Here is a 15,174-nt window from a genome sequence, read left to right on the forward strand (position 1 = left end):
TCTTTGCATTCATTTTCTTTCACCCTCACAATTTTAATTTTTTTATCCAAACACAAAATTTTGAAAATAAAAGAATTTCAATTGAAATATTTGAAATTCTTAAAATTTAAAATTTCTCAGAATTTAAAATTTTATCATCCAAACACACTCATAAAATTTTTCGTTTCAATGTTGTTATAAGGGTTATACTTCCTTCGTGCACCTTCAACTACTCCTCACCAAAGTCCTGGATTCTTCCATGTTTTGGATTTGTGAGTATCCATTCTTCACACCTACAAAGAGGCTAATTATTATGAAGATTTGTGAGCATCGAGTCTTAATATATATACATCATTTGATTTTAGTCCTTATCAAATATTTTCTTAACTTAGACTAATTCAAAATGAACAATATATTATAAGATTAAAATAAAAATAAAAAATATATTACAGGAACTAAAAAAATTACAAAGATCATTTTAAAAAGTAACTTTACAAGAATGAAAATAATAAAAAAATTGTATATTACATGAACAAAATCTGTTTATTTAAGCCTTTTTCCTTTAAAAAAAGTCCATTGAAAATAATCTTTTTCGAGTACTAGTGATGGACAAAGGAAAGCCGGCTGGTCCAACAGGCCCGGTTCACTATCAATATATTTCATTTCTCTCTTCTTAGTTTCCTTTTCATACTCACCGCCTCACCAATACTTAGTTTTTTTTTTTCTTTTGTTAAGATAAAAGAAAAAGTGTAGAGTACAATTCAATGTTATGGTTGACACGATGGAAAAAAGCATCACCGTCTTAGCCATTGCTGCTCCCTCGTCTTCTCCATTTTTCAACGCTTTTTCCCAGAGGTACTCCTTGAAGATCTCCTTCAATTTTCTTTTCGGGTTTATTTCAATAAATTAAGATTAATATTTGTGTAAAAGATTTGTGATTTCAATTTTGAAATTGAAGCCATATTATAGGATAGGATTTTCATTATTACTGGTGTTATTAGTTAGAGTATGGTTTATTTTTATTTTTTTGGTGGGTGTGTGAAGAACTGAGGATTATGTTATCTTGTTCATAAATTAGGATTTTTTTTCTAAGGAAAAGAAGGGTATGGAGGGTTTGATATTGTTGTGGGGATTGATATGAATGATGACTGTGTTTATAAGGTTGTTGTTTTGTCCAATTGTTTTTGGGATGGCAACATTGAACCGACCAGAAGCAAAACTCATCAAGCTGATGAGGTAGTTCAATCCAATGGGTGGTTCACTTCTCACGTGTTGTTTGTCGATGGAGAATCATCATCCATCCACACTCTTGTCCATGGATTCAAGTGCTCCTTCTCACCAGGATCTGGATCTGCATATGAATGGCAAAGTCACACTCTCGTGTCCACCTGATATCAATTTGCCCCTCTCGGCCGAGCGCAGTCCACCTCCACAGCCTTGGAATCCTGATCCTTCTGATACTGTGTTTGATATTGGTCTTGGTACTCAAGGACTCGAGACTGAGAGTTTCGTCCAACTCCCCAAAGTTGGAAGGAAATGCGCCAAACGGCTTGATAGCATATGGGGTGCTTGGTTTTTCTTCAGATTTTACTTCAAGCCGGCATTGGTTGAGAAGTCCAAGGCCAAGGTTGTTAGGGACAGCAATGGTGTTTCGGGGTTCGATAAATCCGATATCAAGCTTGATGTTTTCATGGTTCAACACGACATGGAAAACATGTACATGTGGGTTTTCAAGGAGAAGCCGGAGAATGCTTTGGGTAAGATGCAGTTGAGGAGCTACATGAATGGGCATTCCCGCCAAGGGGAGCGCCCATTTCCATTTAGTGCTGACCGGGGTTTTGTTCGATCCCACCGGATGCAGCGGAAGCATTATAGAGGACTTTCAAATCCACAATGTGTGCACGGCATTGAGGTTGTTCCATCACCCAATCTTATGAGTCTTGATAAGGATGAGCAGAAAAAGTGGATTGAACTCACTGGCCGAGATTTGAACTTCACAATCCCACCTGAAGCAAGTGACTTCAGTTCATGGAGGAATCTTCCCAACACAGAATTTGAGCTCGAGAGACCACTTCCCCTGATCAAGAGCGCTCCGAATCCACACCCAAAGAAGATGCTTAATGGATCTGTGTTGAATTTATCAACTCATCTGTCTAACCTCAGTAATGGTAACGGGACTGTCCTGTCTTCTGTTAGCAGCAAGAAAAGGAAGGACTTTTTCCTTTATGAGAAAGATGAAGAATGTTGCTTGGCTATTAATCCTCCACCTGATCAGATTCCAGATTTGGTAATGCACCCAAGTGAATCACACTGGTTGAATGACTTCAGAGGGGTGATGAAGAATGTTTGTGGACCAGTTACAGCTGCAAAAACTGTTTATGAGGATGAACGAGGTTTCTTGATCATTATCAGTTTGCCATTTGTGGATCTTCCTACTGTAAAAGTTTCTTGGAGGAACACTGTAACTCATGGTATCATAAAGGTTTCTTGTGTTAGTGTATCTCGCAAGCCATTTATCAAGAGAAACGATAGGACATTCAAGCTTACAGAGCCATTGTCAGAGCACTGCCCTCCTGGTGAATTCGTTCGTGAAATCCCTCTTTCAACTCGAATTCCTGAAGATGCCAATATAGAAGCATACTATGATGAGCCAGGATCTGTGCTTGAGATAATGGTGCCAAAACTTCTTCCAGGAGCAGAAGAGCATGAAGTTCGTGTTTGCCTTCGCCCAAATGTGGGGAATGATCTCATGTTGACTTGAGTTATAGACATGAGTTAGGCACTTAATGAAAAATATATGGGTATGATTGTCAGCATGGTCCGTTAATCATTGTTTCAGTAAATATGTACCATACTGTGTTTTCTATAATACAAATGTATTGTCTTGTCATTTTTCTGCACTAATTTGCTCTGGTTTTTTGGGTCCTTGATTGTAGTCGTTCCTCTATCGTCTAACATCCAGTCTTCAATCATAACCATTTATATGAAATTATTATTTATTAAAATCGTACATTGCCTCTACTAGTATGTTTTTTATTTGCCCGAGGTTGTTTCCTTTTGAATATTCAGCTCCTTTGTTATCCTTGTCAAACAAAACTAGCTGCCACCAATATTCGATTGACCCTCTTTGGAACTTGGCTGGGTTCATCCAATAATGTTCAATGAAATATTTTCTCATCCCTCGCTCGGGATTCAGTTTCTTTTTCCCATCTTGGTATAAAGAGTCTAATAGGTGTCTTTAGTTTCTAGTTTCTACCACCCTGAATTTGAGACCGATGACAACGGTCACACAGTAGAGCCCAGAAATAATGGCTAGTTTTTTAATACTCCTTTCTAAAGATTGCATACCTTTGAACCTTTTTCAGTGGGGGATTACAGCTGGGGTGAAATTTTGGTTTTAGCCGCAAGTTGCTTACATTGCAACTACCCACAATTCAATTTGTCAATTAGAGAACTCAATTCATTTTACTTGATTCCCGAGTAACACCTTGTTCGTTTCAACTTGATTATGGCTCTAATTGGATAAATTTTCCATAATGATGCTACGAGATAGTCAGGATTAGAGTCAAGTTTTTTTTTGCTTTTCTTGTTTCCTGATTGGTCAAAATTTTAGAAAAAGAAAAAAGGAAAATAAACTGAGTTTCTTTGATTTGATGAGCTAATATTAATTTATGCATCTCTTTTTATTGATTTAAAAAAAAACTACTAAAAGCAGTAGTTTTTGTTTTTATTGATTTTAAAAAAAACTACTAATTTGCGTAAATTTTCTCAAAACACGTCTTCCAAATCGAACCTAAATTCCCTACTAAAAGCTTGAGGTCATTGGTACCTTTAACTACGCTTAAGATAAAAAAAAAGACACTGATCAAGAAAAGATAAAAAAAAACGATAAAGGAAAGTTATAAAAAAACAGTGGATACGAAAACAAATTGAAGCTAGGGCCTTATGCTTTCCTCACATTATTTTAAGATATTGATGGGGCATAAAAATAGCTTCAGAACGCTATCCTCCGTTATCCATTTACCGTGTAATTTTTCAAGAGGTCATTCGTAGGAATGTAGAATGACTCATCAGATACGAATTTAGAACTTTAAGTTATCCGTAACGAACAAGCTATAGAAACATAAACATACTAAAAAACCAGCTTATAACATAAGCTTTAAAGCCTGTATGTGTCCACTAAAACACAGTGAAAACTGAAAAGGGTAACATGATACTGAAAACATAAATCGACATGACATACTACCAAATATTGTCTTTCTTGAGAAACTAAATCCAACCAAAGGACATGAAATCAGACATTTAAAAATAAATAGTAAATCAAAAGCAGAAATAAACTAAATTTAGTCTACTTCCTCAATCTTTGGCCCCGCACCGCTTCCAGCAGCAGGAACATCATCGTCCATTGCACCACCCACGTCTGGACCAGCACCACCCTGGTACATCTTGGCAATGATAGGGTTGCAGATGCTTTCCAACTCCTTCATTTTGTCCTCAAATTCATCTGCCTCTCCAAGCTGGTTGCTGTCTAGCCACTGGATGGCCTGCTCAATGGCATCCTCAATCTTTTTCTTGTCAGCTGGGTCAAGTTTTCCTCCAATCTTCTCGTCTTTAATGGTATTCCTCATGTTGTATGAGTAGTTCTCCAATGCATTCTTGGCCTCTACCTTCTTCTTGTGCTCTTCATCTTCTGATTTGTACTTCTCAGCCTCTTGAACCATCTTCTCAATCTCTTCCTTTGACAACCTACCCTTGTCATTGGTAATGGTGATCTTGTTCTTTTGGCCGGTAGTTTTGTCTTCGGCAGAGACATTCAAGATACCATTGGCATCAATGTCAAAGCACACTGTGATTTGAGGAACACCCCTGGGAGCTGGAGGAATGCCAGAAAGTTCAAATTTGCCCAACAAGTTGTTATCTCTAGTCCTTGTTCTCTCACCTTCATAAACCTGGATCAACACACCAGGCTGGTTGTCAGAATAGGTTGAGAAAACCTGTTCTTTCTTTGTTGGGATAGTAGTGTTCCTGGGGATCAAGACTGTCATCACCCCACCAGCAGTTTCCAACCCAAGAGAGAGAGGGGTGACATCAAGAAGGAGAAGATCCTGAACCTTCTCATTACCCTCACCACTCAAGATAGCAGCTTGAACTGCAGCACCATATGCCACAGCCTCATCAGGATTGATGCTCTTGCAGAGCTCCTTCCCATTAAAGAAATCTTGCAGGAGTTGTTGCACCTTGGGAATTCTGGTGGAACCACCAACAAGTACAACATCATGGACAGTCCTCTTGTCCATCTTAGCATCTCTTAAACACTTCTCAACTGGTTCCATGCACTTGCGGAAGAGATCCATATTGAGCTCCTCAAATCTAGCACGAGTAATGGTGGAGTAGAAATCAATTCCCTCATAGAGAGAATCAATTTCAATGGTGGTTTGGGCAGTTGAAGATAGAGTTCTCTTTGCCCTCTCACAGGCAGTCCTCAACCTCCTAAGTGCTCTGGGGTTGCCACTGATATCTTTCTTGTTCTTTCTCTTAAATTCCTGAACAAAGTGGTTGACCATCCTGTTATCAAAATCCTCACCTCCAAGATGGGTGTCCCCAGCTGTGGCTTTCACCTCAAAGATACCCTCCTCAATGGTAAGTAAAGAGACATCAAAAGTACCACCCCCGAGATCAAAAATCAAGACATTCTTCTCGCCGACACTGGTAGCCTTCTTGTCAAGACCATAAGCAATGGCTGCAGCAGTAGGCTCATTGATAATACGCATCACATTGAGACCAGCAATAACACCAGCATCCTTGGTAGCTTGACGCTGAGAATCGTTAAAGTAAGCAGGGACAGTAACAACGGCATTCTTGATTGAAGAGCCAAGATAAGCTTCAGCAATCTCACGCATTTTCATTAGCACCATAGAAGAGATTTCCTCTGCAGCAAACTGCTTATCCTCACCCTTGTAACTGACCTGAATCATTGGCTTTTCAGCAGGTCCAGACAAAACCTTAAAAGGCCACAGTTTAATATCACTCTGAACAGAGGCATCACTGAATCTACGACCAATCAATCTCTTGGCATCTGCAAGAGGCACAAAGAAAAATATAAATATGCAATCCTATAATAATTCACATTAACAAATACAAACCAACATCTATCCTGAGAGAAAAGGCACTGAACAAATGCTAAAACAACCTCAATGACAATTCAATCTACTTAGTCAAAACAGTCAATATATAGTCAAAACCCTAACTGTTTTACTTAATAATGACAACAGTATGCTTTCACTTAACAAATACAAACCAACATCTTCTGAGAGAAAAAGGCACTGAACAAATACTAAAACAACCTGATCTGCAAGTCAATGTCAATTCAATTGCAGTATTTTAGGGAAACGAACTTAACAACTAGTTTATTTATTAATTTATTTAATAAGAATATCATCATGCTTTCACTTAACAACTAGTTTAATGCATAAAAATTTCTTAAAGAGGATGATATCAGGGTTAAAAAAGGTATTCAGCTTTCCTTATTTGTATACATCAAAACCATATCAAACACCCCGGAGAAGAAATGCAAAAGGCACTTACATCAGCAAACTAAAACCAAACAGGACAAAAAATTACCAAAAAAAAAAGAACAACTAAAAAAACACCGATCTATTCCAAGTCAAACACGAAAAAAAAACACCAACAACAGCAACATCAACGTGAAAAAAAAACATGTCATAAAAAAGACCGTGTCCGTACAATACTAAATTTGAAGCAGGGGGATCTTACCAAAGACGGTGTTGATGGGGTTCATGGCGACCTGATTTTTTGCGGCATCACCAATGAGACGCTCGGTGTCGGTGAACCCGACGTAAGACGGCGTCGTTCTGTTACCTTGGTCGTTGGCGATGATCTCGACGCGATCGTGTTGCCAGACACCGACGCACGAGTACGTGGTTCCGAGATCGATTCCGATGGCTGGACCCTCTCCTTTGCCAGCCATAATGCTTTCGTTTGTTGTGTCAGCGAGTGAGAGAACGAAGAGAGAGATCTGAGAGAAAGGTTCGAAACCGCGGCTGGGTTTCGAGATCGAGTGCAGAGAGGGCGAGGGAAGGAACGAGAGTGGACCTTATATAGCAATTTCAGCAATGCTTTGCGCTTGTTAGGGTTTTTGTGGTTCTTTTTTTCCATAATGTTCCAAGACCTTAGGGGCCGTTGGATGTTGAGGCTAGCATGTTTGGACAGTTAAGATTCGAATTTTTCCTGGCGGGCTATACTTGGTCGGGGGCAAAATTGTAAAAATCATTCTATTGGTCTTAGAATTCAATTTCAATCCCCGACCCCAAAATTGAACATTGATTGTCATTAGTTGACAGTCAATTATCGTGCTTTTATTGGACGTTGATTTTCTACACCTAATTAAGGTCAACATCTTATAAAAGTGCGACACATGACAATTAAGGTTCATTGAAAGTGCGACATGTGGAGGTAAACAATTTACCGTGAACATCCAATTTCGGGATTGAGGACTAAAATAACAAGATGACAACAAAATGAGAAACAAAATTCGTAAATTAAATTATAGGAAGACCAAAATTAAATTCTAAAATAAATAAAAAGACCAAATTTACAATTTTACCTTTTTTTTGTCCAACACTTCCTTCCTCACTCTTTAATGCATCATACATTTAGAGTTGCCAAATTCTTAAATTGACAAAAAAACATGCGTTTGCAAACCAATCATGTTGCCCATACCAACAATGATGACCTCAAACAATTTTCTGATTGGCTAGTAGATATAGGTGATGACAAACTTGGAGAACCTAATGATGGATGTGGCGAAATCACCTTCCCAAATGAGTTTCTTATCAAGGACTTTAATGATCCTATCCAAGCAATTGTTGAGGCAACATATCTAGACTTATTACAAAATTATAGCAACAGAGATTTCTTGCAAAAAAAAGTTATTCTAGCCTCTACAAAAAATGTTGTTGACAATATAAATGACTATGTCCTATATTTGATATCCAATGAGGAGAAAGAGTATTGTAGTGCCGATAGTGTTGATAAATCTGATGAACTACTCAATCCTACATTTGGAGTTCTAACACCTGAATTTCTGAACTCGTTGAAAACATCAGAAATACCTAATCACAAGTTAAAAATCAAGGTTGACACTCCCATCATACTATTACGAAATTTGGACAAGACAAATGGGTTATGCAATGAAACTAGGCTTATTGTCACAAGACTTGGTTCAAATGTGATTGAAGCAGAGATTATTACTAGACCCAATATAGGTCATAAGACATACATACCAATAATGAATATGTCTCATTCTGATTCTCCATGGCCATTCAAACTAATTAGAAGACAATTTTCATTCATGGTTTCATTTGCAATAACTATAAACAAGTCTCAGCGACTGTCCTTGGCACATGTAGGATTGTATTTACCAAACCCAGTATTTTTCCATTGCCAACTATATGTTGTACTTTCACGAGTGCAAAGTAAAAAAGGACTACATATTATTATTCATGACAAACAAGACACTCCAAAAAATACTACCATTAATGTAGTATACAAAGAAGTATTTGCAAACTTATAAAGAATGTATGCTTCCCAAATTCTCATTGTTACATATGCATTATGGTTAATCAAATTCATTTTCTATCAAACTATACAGTAACACATCCTACATTTCCTACCTACAACATTATTTATTGACTTGATTTTCAACATATCATTTTCTAATTAGAGTATTACAATACACTACATATTTAGCTTTACCAGTACTTATACAGGTTTCAACATGCACATTCTTTTGCAATTTGATTATGATCAAATCTCAAATGCATTTTGTATATTAGCTTTATTTCTTTATGTTGCAGGGGAAAGAAGGGAAATACTGCCAAATTTGTTATTAGGTCACAACCAATAAAGCATATTCACATCAATCTACCCCTTTTTAGGTTAGTATTGTGTATAATAGCACTAACCTACTTGGGATTTTTAAATATTCACTAATTTTATCTATATATGCAATCAATACATTCATTTTTGTTCATTGTACAACCTCTCATTCACTACATCAACATGTTACTAATAATAATCACAACAATATCATCCGAAACTATTCGGAAATGGTAAGATCTTTGGCACAAGAACGCAAGAAGAGGGGTTGATCCGTATCATCTTGACTTGGTTTTGATTTCTCTATTTTTTAATAAAATCGAGTCGGGTTCTTCTCCTACCCGTATCGAATAGAACATGCTTAGCCAAATCTTCTTCATGGAAAACCTGCTTTATTTAGATCGGGAAAATCATATGGTTTTATGAAATCATGTGCTATTGCTCGAATCCGTGGTTAATCCTATTTCCGATAGGAGCAGCTGACAATGGAATCCAATTTTTCCCATAATTTTTGTATCCGTAATAGTGTGAAAAGAAAGCTTAACTCCAAGAAGTTGTTTAAGAATAGTAGCGTTGAGTTTCTTGACCCTTTGCCTTAGGATTAGTTAGTTCTATTACAATTGGATGAGATTAATTTCAAATTCATATTATATTTAATGTTTTTTATACCGATACTTCAACATTATTATCATCCCAATTAATAAAATTATAAAATTATATACATATAATAATAATTTACATTTATCAATATTCAAATATTAGTATTAGCCCATTGGTAGGACAACTCTCTAGTTAGAAGCTACAACCACTCGTGTTTTGCGCGGGAATATTAGACAGAGATGTAGGTGGGTGTGTATGTAACGCAGATATCACATCACAACACCGTTAATGGCTGATTCCACTCCGACTGCAACTCCTTCAAACGACATCGTATCAAGCTCTTTCCGACGAACGGTTACTCACTACACCTCCTTCATTCTCAGTCTCACCTTTTTTTCCCCTTTCTCTAATTTTAAATTCTCACGCAGTTCTTTTCATTTCCGAAGGTCACCTTATACGATTGGTGGTTGGTTATAGCCAAAAACGACTTCCAAGGAAAGCGTTTAGCCGTCGCTGGCGTCTCGTCGAGAAAGTAAGTCTCAGACTCCTCTCTTCCTTCGTGTTAGGGTTTTCACTCCTCTGTCGTTTCAACTTAAACGCGAGTGTTTGGTATAATGTCTGTTCGTATTTGAAATTATGATTATGAAATTGTGTGATTATTGTAACGGTTTAATTTTGTGATTCAGGGATGAGGCAACGCGTGTGTTTGTTTCTGCTGCTGTTATCAAAAGATATGACGTGTTTTCTCTCGAGACTGCGGATGGGATATGCGTCATAATCAGGGGCTTCATCAACGAGCAGCGCACTCTCGAAAATGGTTTTTCCGCCGAGGTTTGTAGCCTTCCCTGTTTAGGTTCACTTCTATGCAGATACTAAGAAAATAAGACGGTAAAATGAATTAAACTTCTCTCGTAAGATAAAATTAACTTATGCTAAGTTACTTATAGCTTGTTGGAGAATACCTTTTTTTTTTTTAATTCTAAAAGTTTATCCAAACTGGTCCTTGGTGTTTTTCACTTTTCCCTTTCTATTTGACAAGCCTTGTTTTATAATTCCGCTGTATCGTACGGTGTGTATAATGTATTGTGATCATGGGTGTTGCAAGTTGTTGTTTATGGTGGTAATTGTCCATCGTTTTATGATGTATAGTTTGTATGTTATCTCAAGTTGATTTTTTATTTGCCCCTTTTTTATTTGTTTTTTCTTCATTGCTAGGTTTTCCACCATTTTTTATTTGGCTTTCCTCCAGACTGGGAAAGGTATGCTCTAGATTGCTTCAAAGAAGAACCTACCACTGATGCTGATTTGGGTAGTGTTGTTCCTGATAATGCACCAGCTAGCTGTCCAAAAATTTTATCTGATGGTAAATATTCAAAAAATGTTTGTAAATATGATTTGCATTTATGTTTTAGTCATTTCTTATACTTGTTTGGTGTTTTATCATTTCCTATCTATCCAATCTCTATATAGATATTTTAATTGCTATTGCAGGTGTGGAAAAATCTATTCCTACCTGTTTGGTATCACCAGAGGAGGCCTCAGGAGATCACGAAATGTCATTCCCCGAAAATGAATGCAACGTGTCAAAGGAGATGGGTGGGGTTCATGTTGCTTGTAGTAGTGGTGGGAAAAGCCATAGTTTCAAGTTGCACAATATTAAAGTATGCCAGCAGAAGAAGCAGCCTGCTTCTGAATGTCTTCCGAACCATCCAGATAATGAGAACTCTAGTTCAGTGGCCTTGGAGAATTGTAATGTAGAGAGACTGGAAAGTCCGACAACACCCATTCAGCCGCAATTGTGGAGTGAATATTCAAACGATGCTTGTAAATGACCTGCATTTGTTTTTATTTATGCCTTGCACTTGTTTGATGTTTTATCATTTCCTTTCTATCCAGTTTCTATATTGATATTTTAATTGCTATTCCAGGTGTGGAAAATGCTATTCCTACTTCTTTGGCATCAGAGGAGGCCCCGGGAGATCATGAGAAGTCATTCCCTGAAAATGAATCCAACGTGTCAAAGGAAATTAATGGGGTTAATGTTGCTTGTAGTAGTGGTGGGAAAAGTCGTAGTGCCAGGTTGCATGATATTAAAGTATACCAGCAGAAGAAGCCTGCTTCTGGAGGGTCTCTGAAGCATCCAAATAATGAGAACTCTACTTCAGTGGCCTTGGAGAATTGTGATGTAAAGGGACTGAAAAGTCCAGCAACACCCATTCAGTCACAATCGTCAAGACAACTAAGCACATCACCTGGGCAGGTAATTAAAAAATCTGCATCCAAAATTTCTAGAACATTGTCACCAAAGACTGAAGGCTGTTATAAGAAAAAGAGAGTGACAGTTGAAACAAAAGTGGTCATGCCCAAGGGAAAACTGAATAAATCTGCATCTGCTTTGAAAAATCCACGAGAAAAGGATCTAAGCCCCTTGGCCAAGGGAAGCCAACAGAAAATATCCACATTTACTCCAGAGTCACTAAGTTTCAGAAAATCCAGATCCGGTAATTTTTTCATTATTGTCTGTGCATAAACTACTTCATCTTATTAGGCTTAGAAGTAATAATTGTGCTTTGTGTGATTTTCATGCACTCTCTTGTTACCCAATGCTATTGTTAGCCTCTTTTGATGTAATTTGAAACATCATTTACTCAGACTATAAGTTTTGTGCTTGGGTTATGTTGCAGGTAGGTTGCTTCTACCTCCCTTAGAGTTTTGGCGCAATCAAATACCAATTTATAATGCGGTATGTGGTATCCTATGTGATGTGGACCTTTTTTCTTGTCTGCCATTGGTAGACATCCTGCACACCTAATCATATCTTGTACACACTAATCATGTCTCCAAATCTCTTTTAACTTTTTCTTTTTGAATGTTATCATCCAGGACCACGAGATTACAGAAATTCGGGATGGTGCATCTCTGATATCACCTTGTAGAGGTTTTTCACCATCATTGAGTAGGTATGTCTTTTGTTGTTAAGAAACATTTCCCATTAGAATAAATTATAACTTTCCGTGTGTAGACGACATTTCCTCAGATTAAAATATCTATGCACACTTGATGGGTTTTCTGGAAAATTTAGGAGTCAACTTGATGATTTCATTGATCAATTAGGTAGAATATCCACTGAAGTTCTAGCACTATTTATGAAACAACATATCTCACAGTGTTAATGTCATCCATCCAAGTACACTTACAGCACTGTTACTCTGCCTGCCTCAGAAGTCAGAATGTTTGAACAGGGTATGGATCCCCTTGGCTTTGCTTATATCCCAAGGTTGTTGTCATGACTCTAGTAAACCTACCAAACAAGGCCCTAAGCGATCATATAGTGCCTTTTCAGCTTACTTTATTGGCAGCAACATTTTCTCCATATCCTGGAGGTAGTTCCATTTAAATATCCTCCTTAAGAACTCCAAGGAATTTTTCACTTCAAATTGCTGCAAATTCCAACCATAATTGGCAGGAAGAGAAAAATATTACCTTGATTTTGTTCATCTTAGCAACTGGAGCAAAGGTCTCCAGATAATCAATTCCATAGGTGTGGGCAAATCCTCAGGCAACTAACCTTGCTTTATACCTTTCAATTGATCCATCTGCTCTATATTTCACACAGTATGTATCCACTTGCATCCAATTGGTCTTTTTCTGCTTGTAGTGTCACTAACTCCAAATTTTATTCTTCTCTAATCTCTTCATCTCTACATCCATGGCTTGCTTCCATTTTTATTAAACAATGCCTTAGGTAAGGTAGTAGGTGTGGTGGTAGATTCAGGTTTTCAAGGAAAGTTTTGTGGGTTGATGAGAAGCTTTTAAAAGAGAAGTCATTTGAGAGAGAGTATAGTGGCTTATTGGTGCATTTTCTGGTTCATTTTCTAATGGCAACTGGGGGTGTTGGTCATTTTCAACAGTTTAGGTTTTAGTTTCAACTTGTTAAGTTTGAAAATCAGAACTAGTAGCCTCATTTGAAGGGTGATAGAACCCCTAATAAAATAACCAAGATGTATGTGTGGAGAGGGAAAAGGTGCGATGCACCTGATATAGTCTTAACTAAGTACATAGTTGGCAGTAGGGGCATGGGGTGTGCATGAGTTGTATGGGGGGAAGACAAGGTATAAGTGGAGGTATGGTTGGGAGGTGAGGTAGGCTGGAATTATTTAAGGCTTGGGAGAGAAATGGTAACTCTAGAATCTGCCCTGATTATCATTTTTTTTTCCATTTTTCTGCATTGCTCTGGTTTTCTCATACCCAGTCCTGGTATCATCTGGATACAGGCTAGGATTTCCACTATTAATACAACAATCAGTCTCTGATTTTACTTCATTGTTTTTGGTAACTATCAATGGCTGCAATGAGGTTGCAAGAGTATATAGTCGGAGCCTCCCTAGCTTGAGAGCTGTGATACCATCTGGAATTAGGATTCAACTTGATAATTTCATCGATCAATTAGATAGAATATATACAGAAGTTCCAGCACTAGTTTTGGAAACAAAATATCTCCTTATTCTATAAGCTAAAGTCCCTTGATTTGTTGGGATTTTCTAAATTCCTTCCAATTTAGAGGTTACAAAAATAATACAGATATTAAGAGATACATTCCTAAAATAAATACGTTGGTGACTAGTATATCAAGGAGGGAGGTTTCTTCCTCATTCCTCGTTCTCCTTTTTATTTAGATAATGACAACAAACTTTTTTCTTGGTCTTCTTGTTTCTGACCTTAAAAGTCAATTTGATATCGGTCATGTGGAAGAGTGTCATTACATAACTCAGATCTTTCAGGCTTCTGATCCAATGTAAGCCCACAGGTGCAGCTGCACAAGTAGCATAAAGGACCTTAGCACTGCCAGATTAGGAACCATCAACAACAATTCACCAATAAAACCCATCTGCTGATCTTTGAACCGCAGATAAACCTTTGGTAATGTCTTTGGTTTGAGTAAATCAAATTGTAACTTATAATTGAACTAACCTATCTTCCTTCATAATATAGGTAGGTTAACATGGTTGTGTTTTACCTCAATAAAATATTAAATGATTTATCTTGTCTCATGGTGTTAGGGTGAGTTCTGGACTGGAGCTTTGAGAATAACAATTTATTTTGCATATTAGATTTGAAATAGTTGTCTTGTTAAACAGGTTTAGCAATCAAAAACGTGGAGCGTGATGCAGGAAAGGAACTTAAATGCTTGATTCATGGTATGGATCTTTTCTGTGAATAGTCCCTCTTCTTTGGTTGTGGTTTTTAGAATATTTTGTGATCTTGTTTGCTAATTAGATAAGATGTACAATGGTTTATTATACCATGGTTAGGTTGAATAGCTTCTATATATTTCTTAGCATGCACATTAAGTTCGCCCCTCTCAACTATGCACATTAAGGTGGGGTTTTGCTTAGCCCACTCCCGCCCCCGACTCCCCATTTCCTTTTCCACCCCTTCCCGTCTCTGACATGTTTATAAAATTTTATAAAAAAAATATAATTTTAAATAGCAACCATAACATATTTTTAGATTGTACATGAGAATATAAAATCCAATCCAACACTAACATAAAATTCAATCTAATAGTTTCATGTTTTAATGTGTTATATATATATATATATATATATATATATATATAATGATATTTTTTTAAATTAATGATTAGCGGGGCAGGTTTGGGATGGATTCGGGACGGGTATTAATAATCTCACCCCC

The 15,174-nt window shown here is 37.2% G+C and overlaps 3 protein-coding genes across 6 annotated transcripts; 2 read left to right on the top strand and 1 right to left on the bottom strand.

Annotated features, from left to right (window-relative positions):
* The first annotated feature begins 595 nt into the window (after window positions 1-595).
* LOC100805458 (uncharacterized) lies at window positions 596-2,869 on the top strand. Of its 3 annotated transcripts, none has more exons than XM_003542410.5 (2): window positions 596-834; window positions 1,191-2,869. In XM_003542410.5, exon 2 carries the CDS (start codon window positions 1,229-1,231, stop codon window positions 2,738-2,740), a length of 1,512 nt encoding a protein of 503 aa, XP_003542458.1. In that variant the 5' UTR covers window positions 596-834; window positions 1,191-1,228; the 3' UTR covers window positions 2,741-2,869. The 3 variants fall into 3 exon arrangements, with proteins under 3 accessions (XP_003542458.1, XP_040864005.1, XP_006594077.1); XM_041008071.1 differs by having other exon boundaries at window positions 656-834; window positions 1,058-2,869; XM_006594014.4 differs by having other exon boundaries at window positions 656-834; window positions 1,141-2,869.
* Window positions 2,870-4,109: 1,240 nt separating this feature from the next.
* LOC100804917 (heat shock cognate 70 kDa protein 2) lies at window positions 4,110-7,180 on the bottom strand. Its single transcript, XM_041008070.1, has 2 exons — window positions 6,754-7,180; window positions 4,110-6,055 (listed from the first exon to the last, which is right to left on the bottom strand). The coding sequence occupies exons 1-2, from the start codon at window positions 6,965-6,967 to the stop codon at window positions 4,323-4,325; spliced, it is 1,947 nt and encodes a 648-aa protein (XP_040864004.1). The 5' UTR covers window positions 6,968-7,180; the 3' UTR covers window positions 4,110-4,322.
* A 2,498-nt stretch (window positions 7,181-9,678) lies between these two features.
* Window positions 9,679-14,971, top strand: LOC100790080 (kinetochore-associated protein KNL-2 homolog). Of its 2 annotated transcripts, none has more exons than XM_006594015.4 (9): window positions 9,679-9,831; window positions 9,906-10,009; window positions 10,164-10,308; window positions 10,693-10,840; window positions 10,969-11,301; window positions 11,406-11,978; window positions 12,162-12,220; window positions 12,361-12,437; window positions 14,616-14,971. In XM_006594015.4, the coding sequence occupies exons 1-9, from the start codon at window positions 9,766-9,768 to the stop codon at window positions 14,641-14,643; spliced, it is 1,533 nt and encodes a 510-aa protein (XP_006594078.1). In that variant the 5' UTR covers window positions 9,679-9,765; the 3' UTR covers window positions 14,644-14,971. The 2 variants fall into 2 exon arrangements, with proteins under 2 accessions (XP_006594078.1, XP_040864006.1); XM_041008072.1 differs by having other exon boundaries at window positions 9,924-10,009.
* The last annotated feature ends 203 nt before the right edge of the window (window positions 14,972-15,174 follow it).

This window comes from Glycine max, chromosome 13 (assembly GCF_000004515.6).
Source record: "Glycine max cultivar Williams 82 chromosome 13, Glycine_max_v4.0, whole genome shotgun sequence".
Classification (NCBI taxonomy): Eukaryota; Viridiplantae; Streptophyta; class Magnoliopsida; order Fabales; family Fabaceae; genus Glycine; species Glycine max.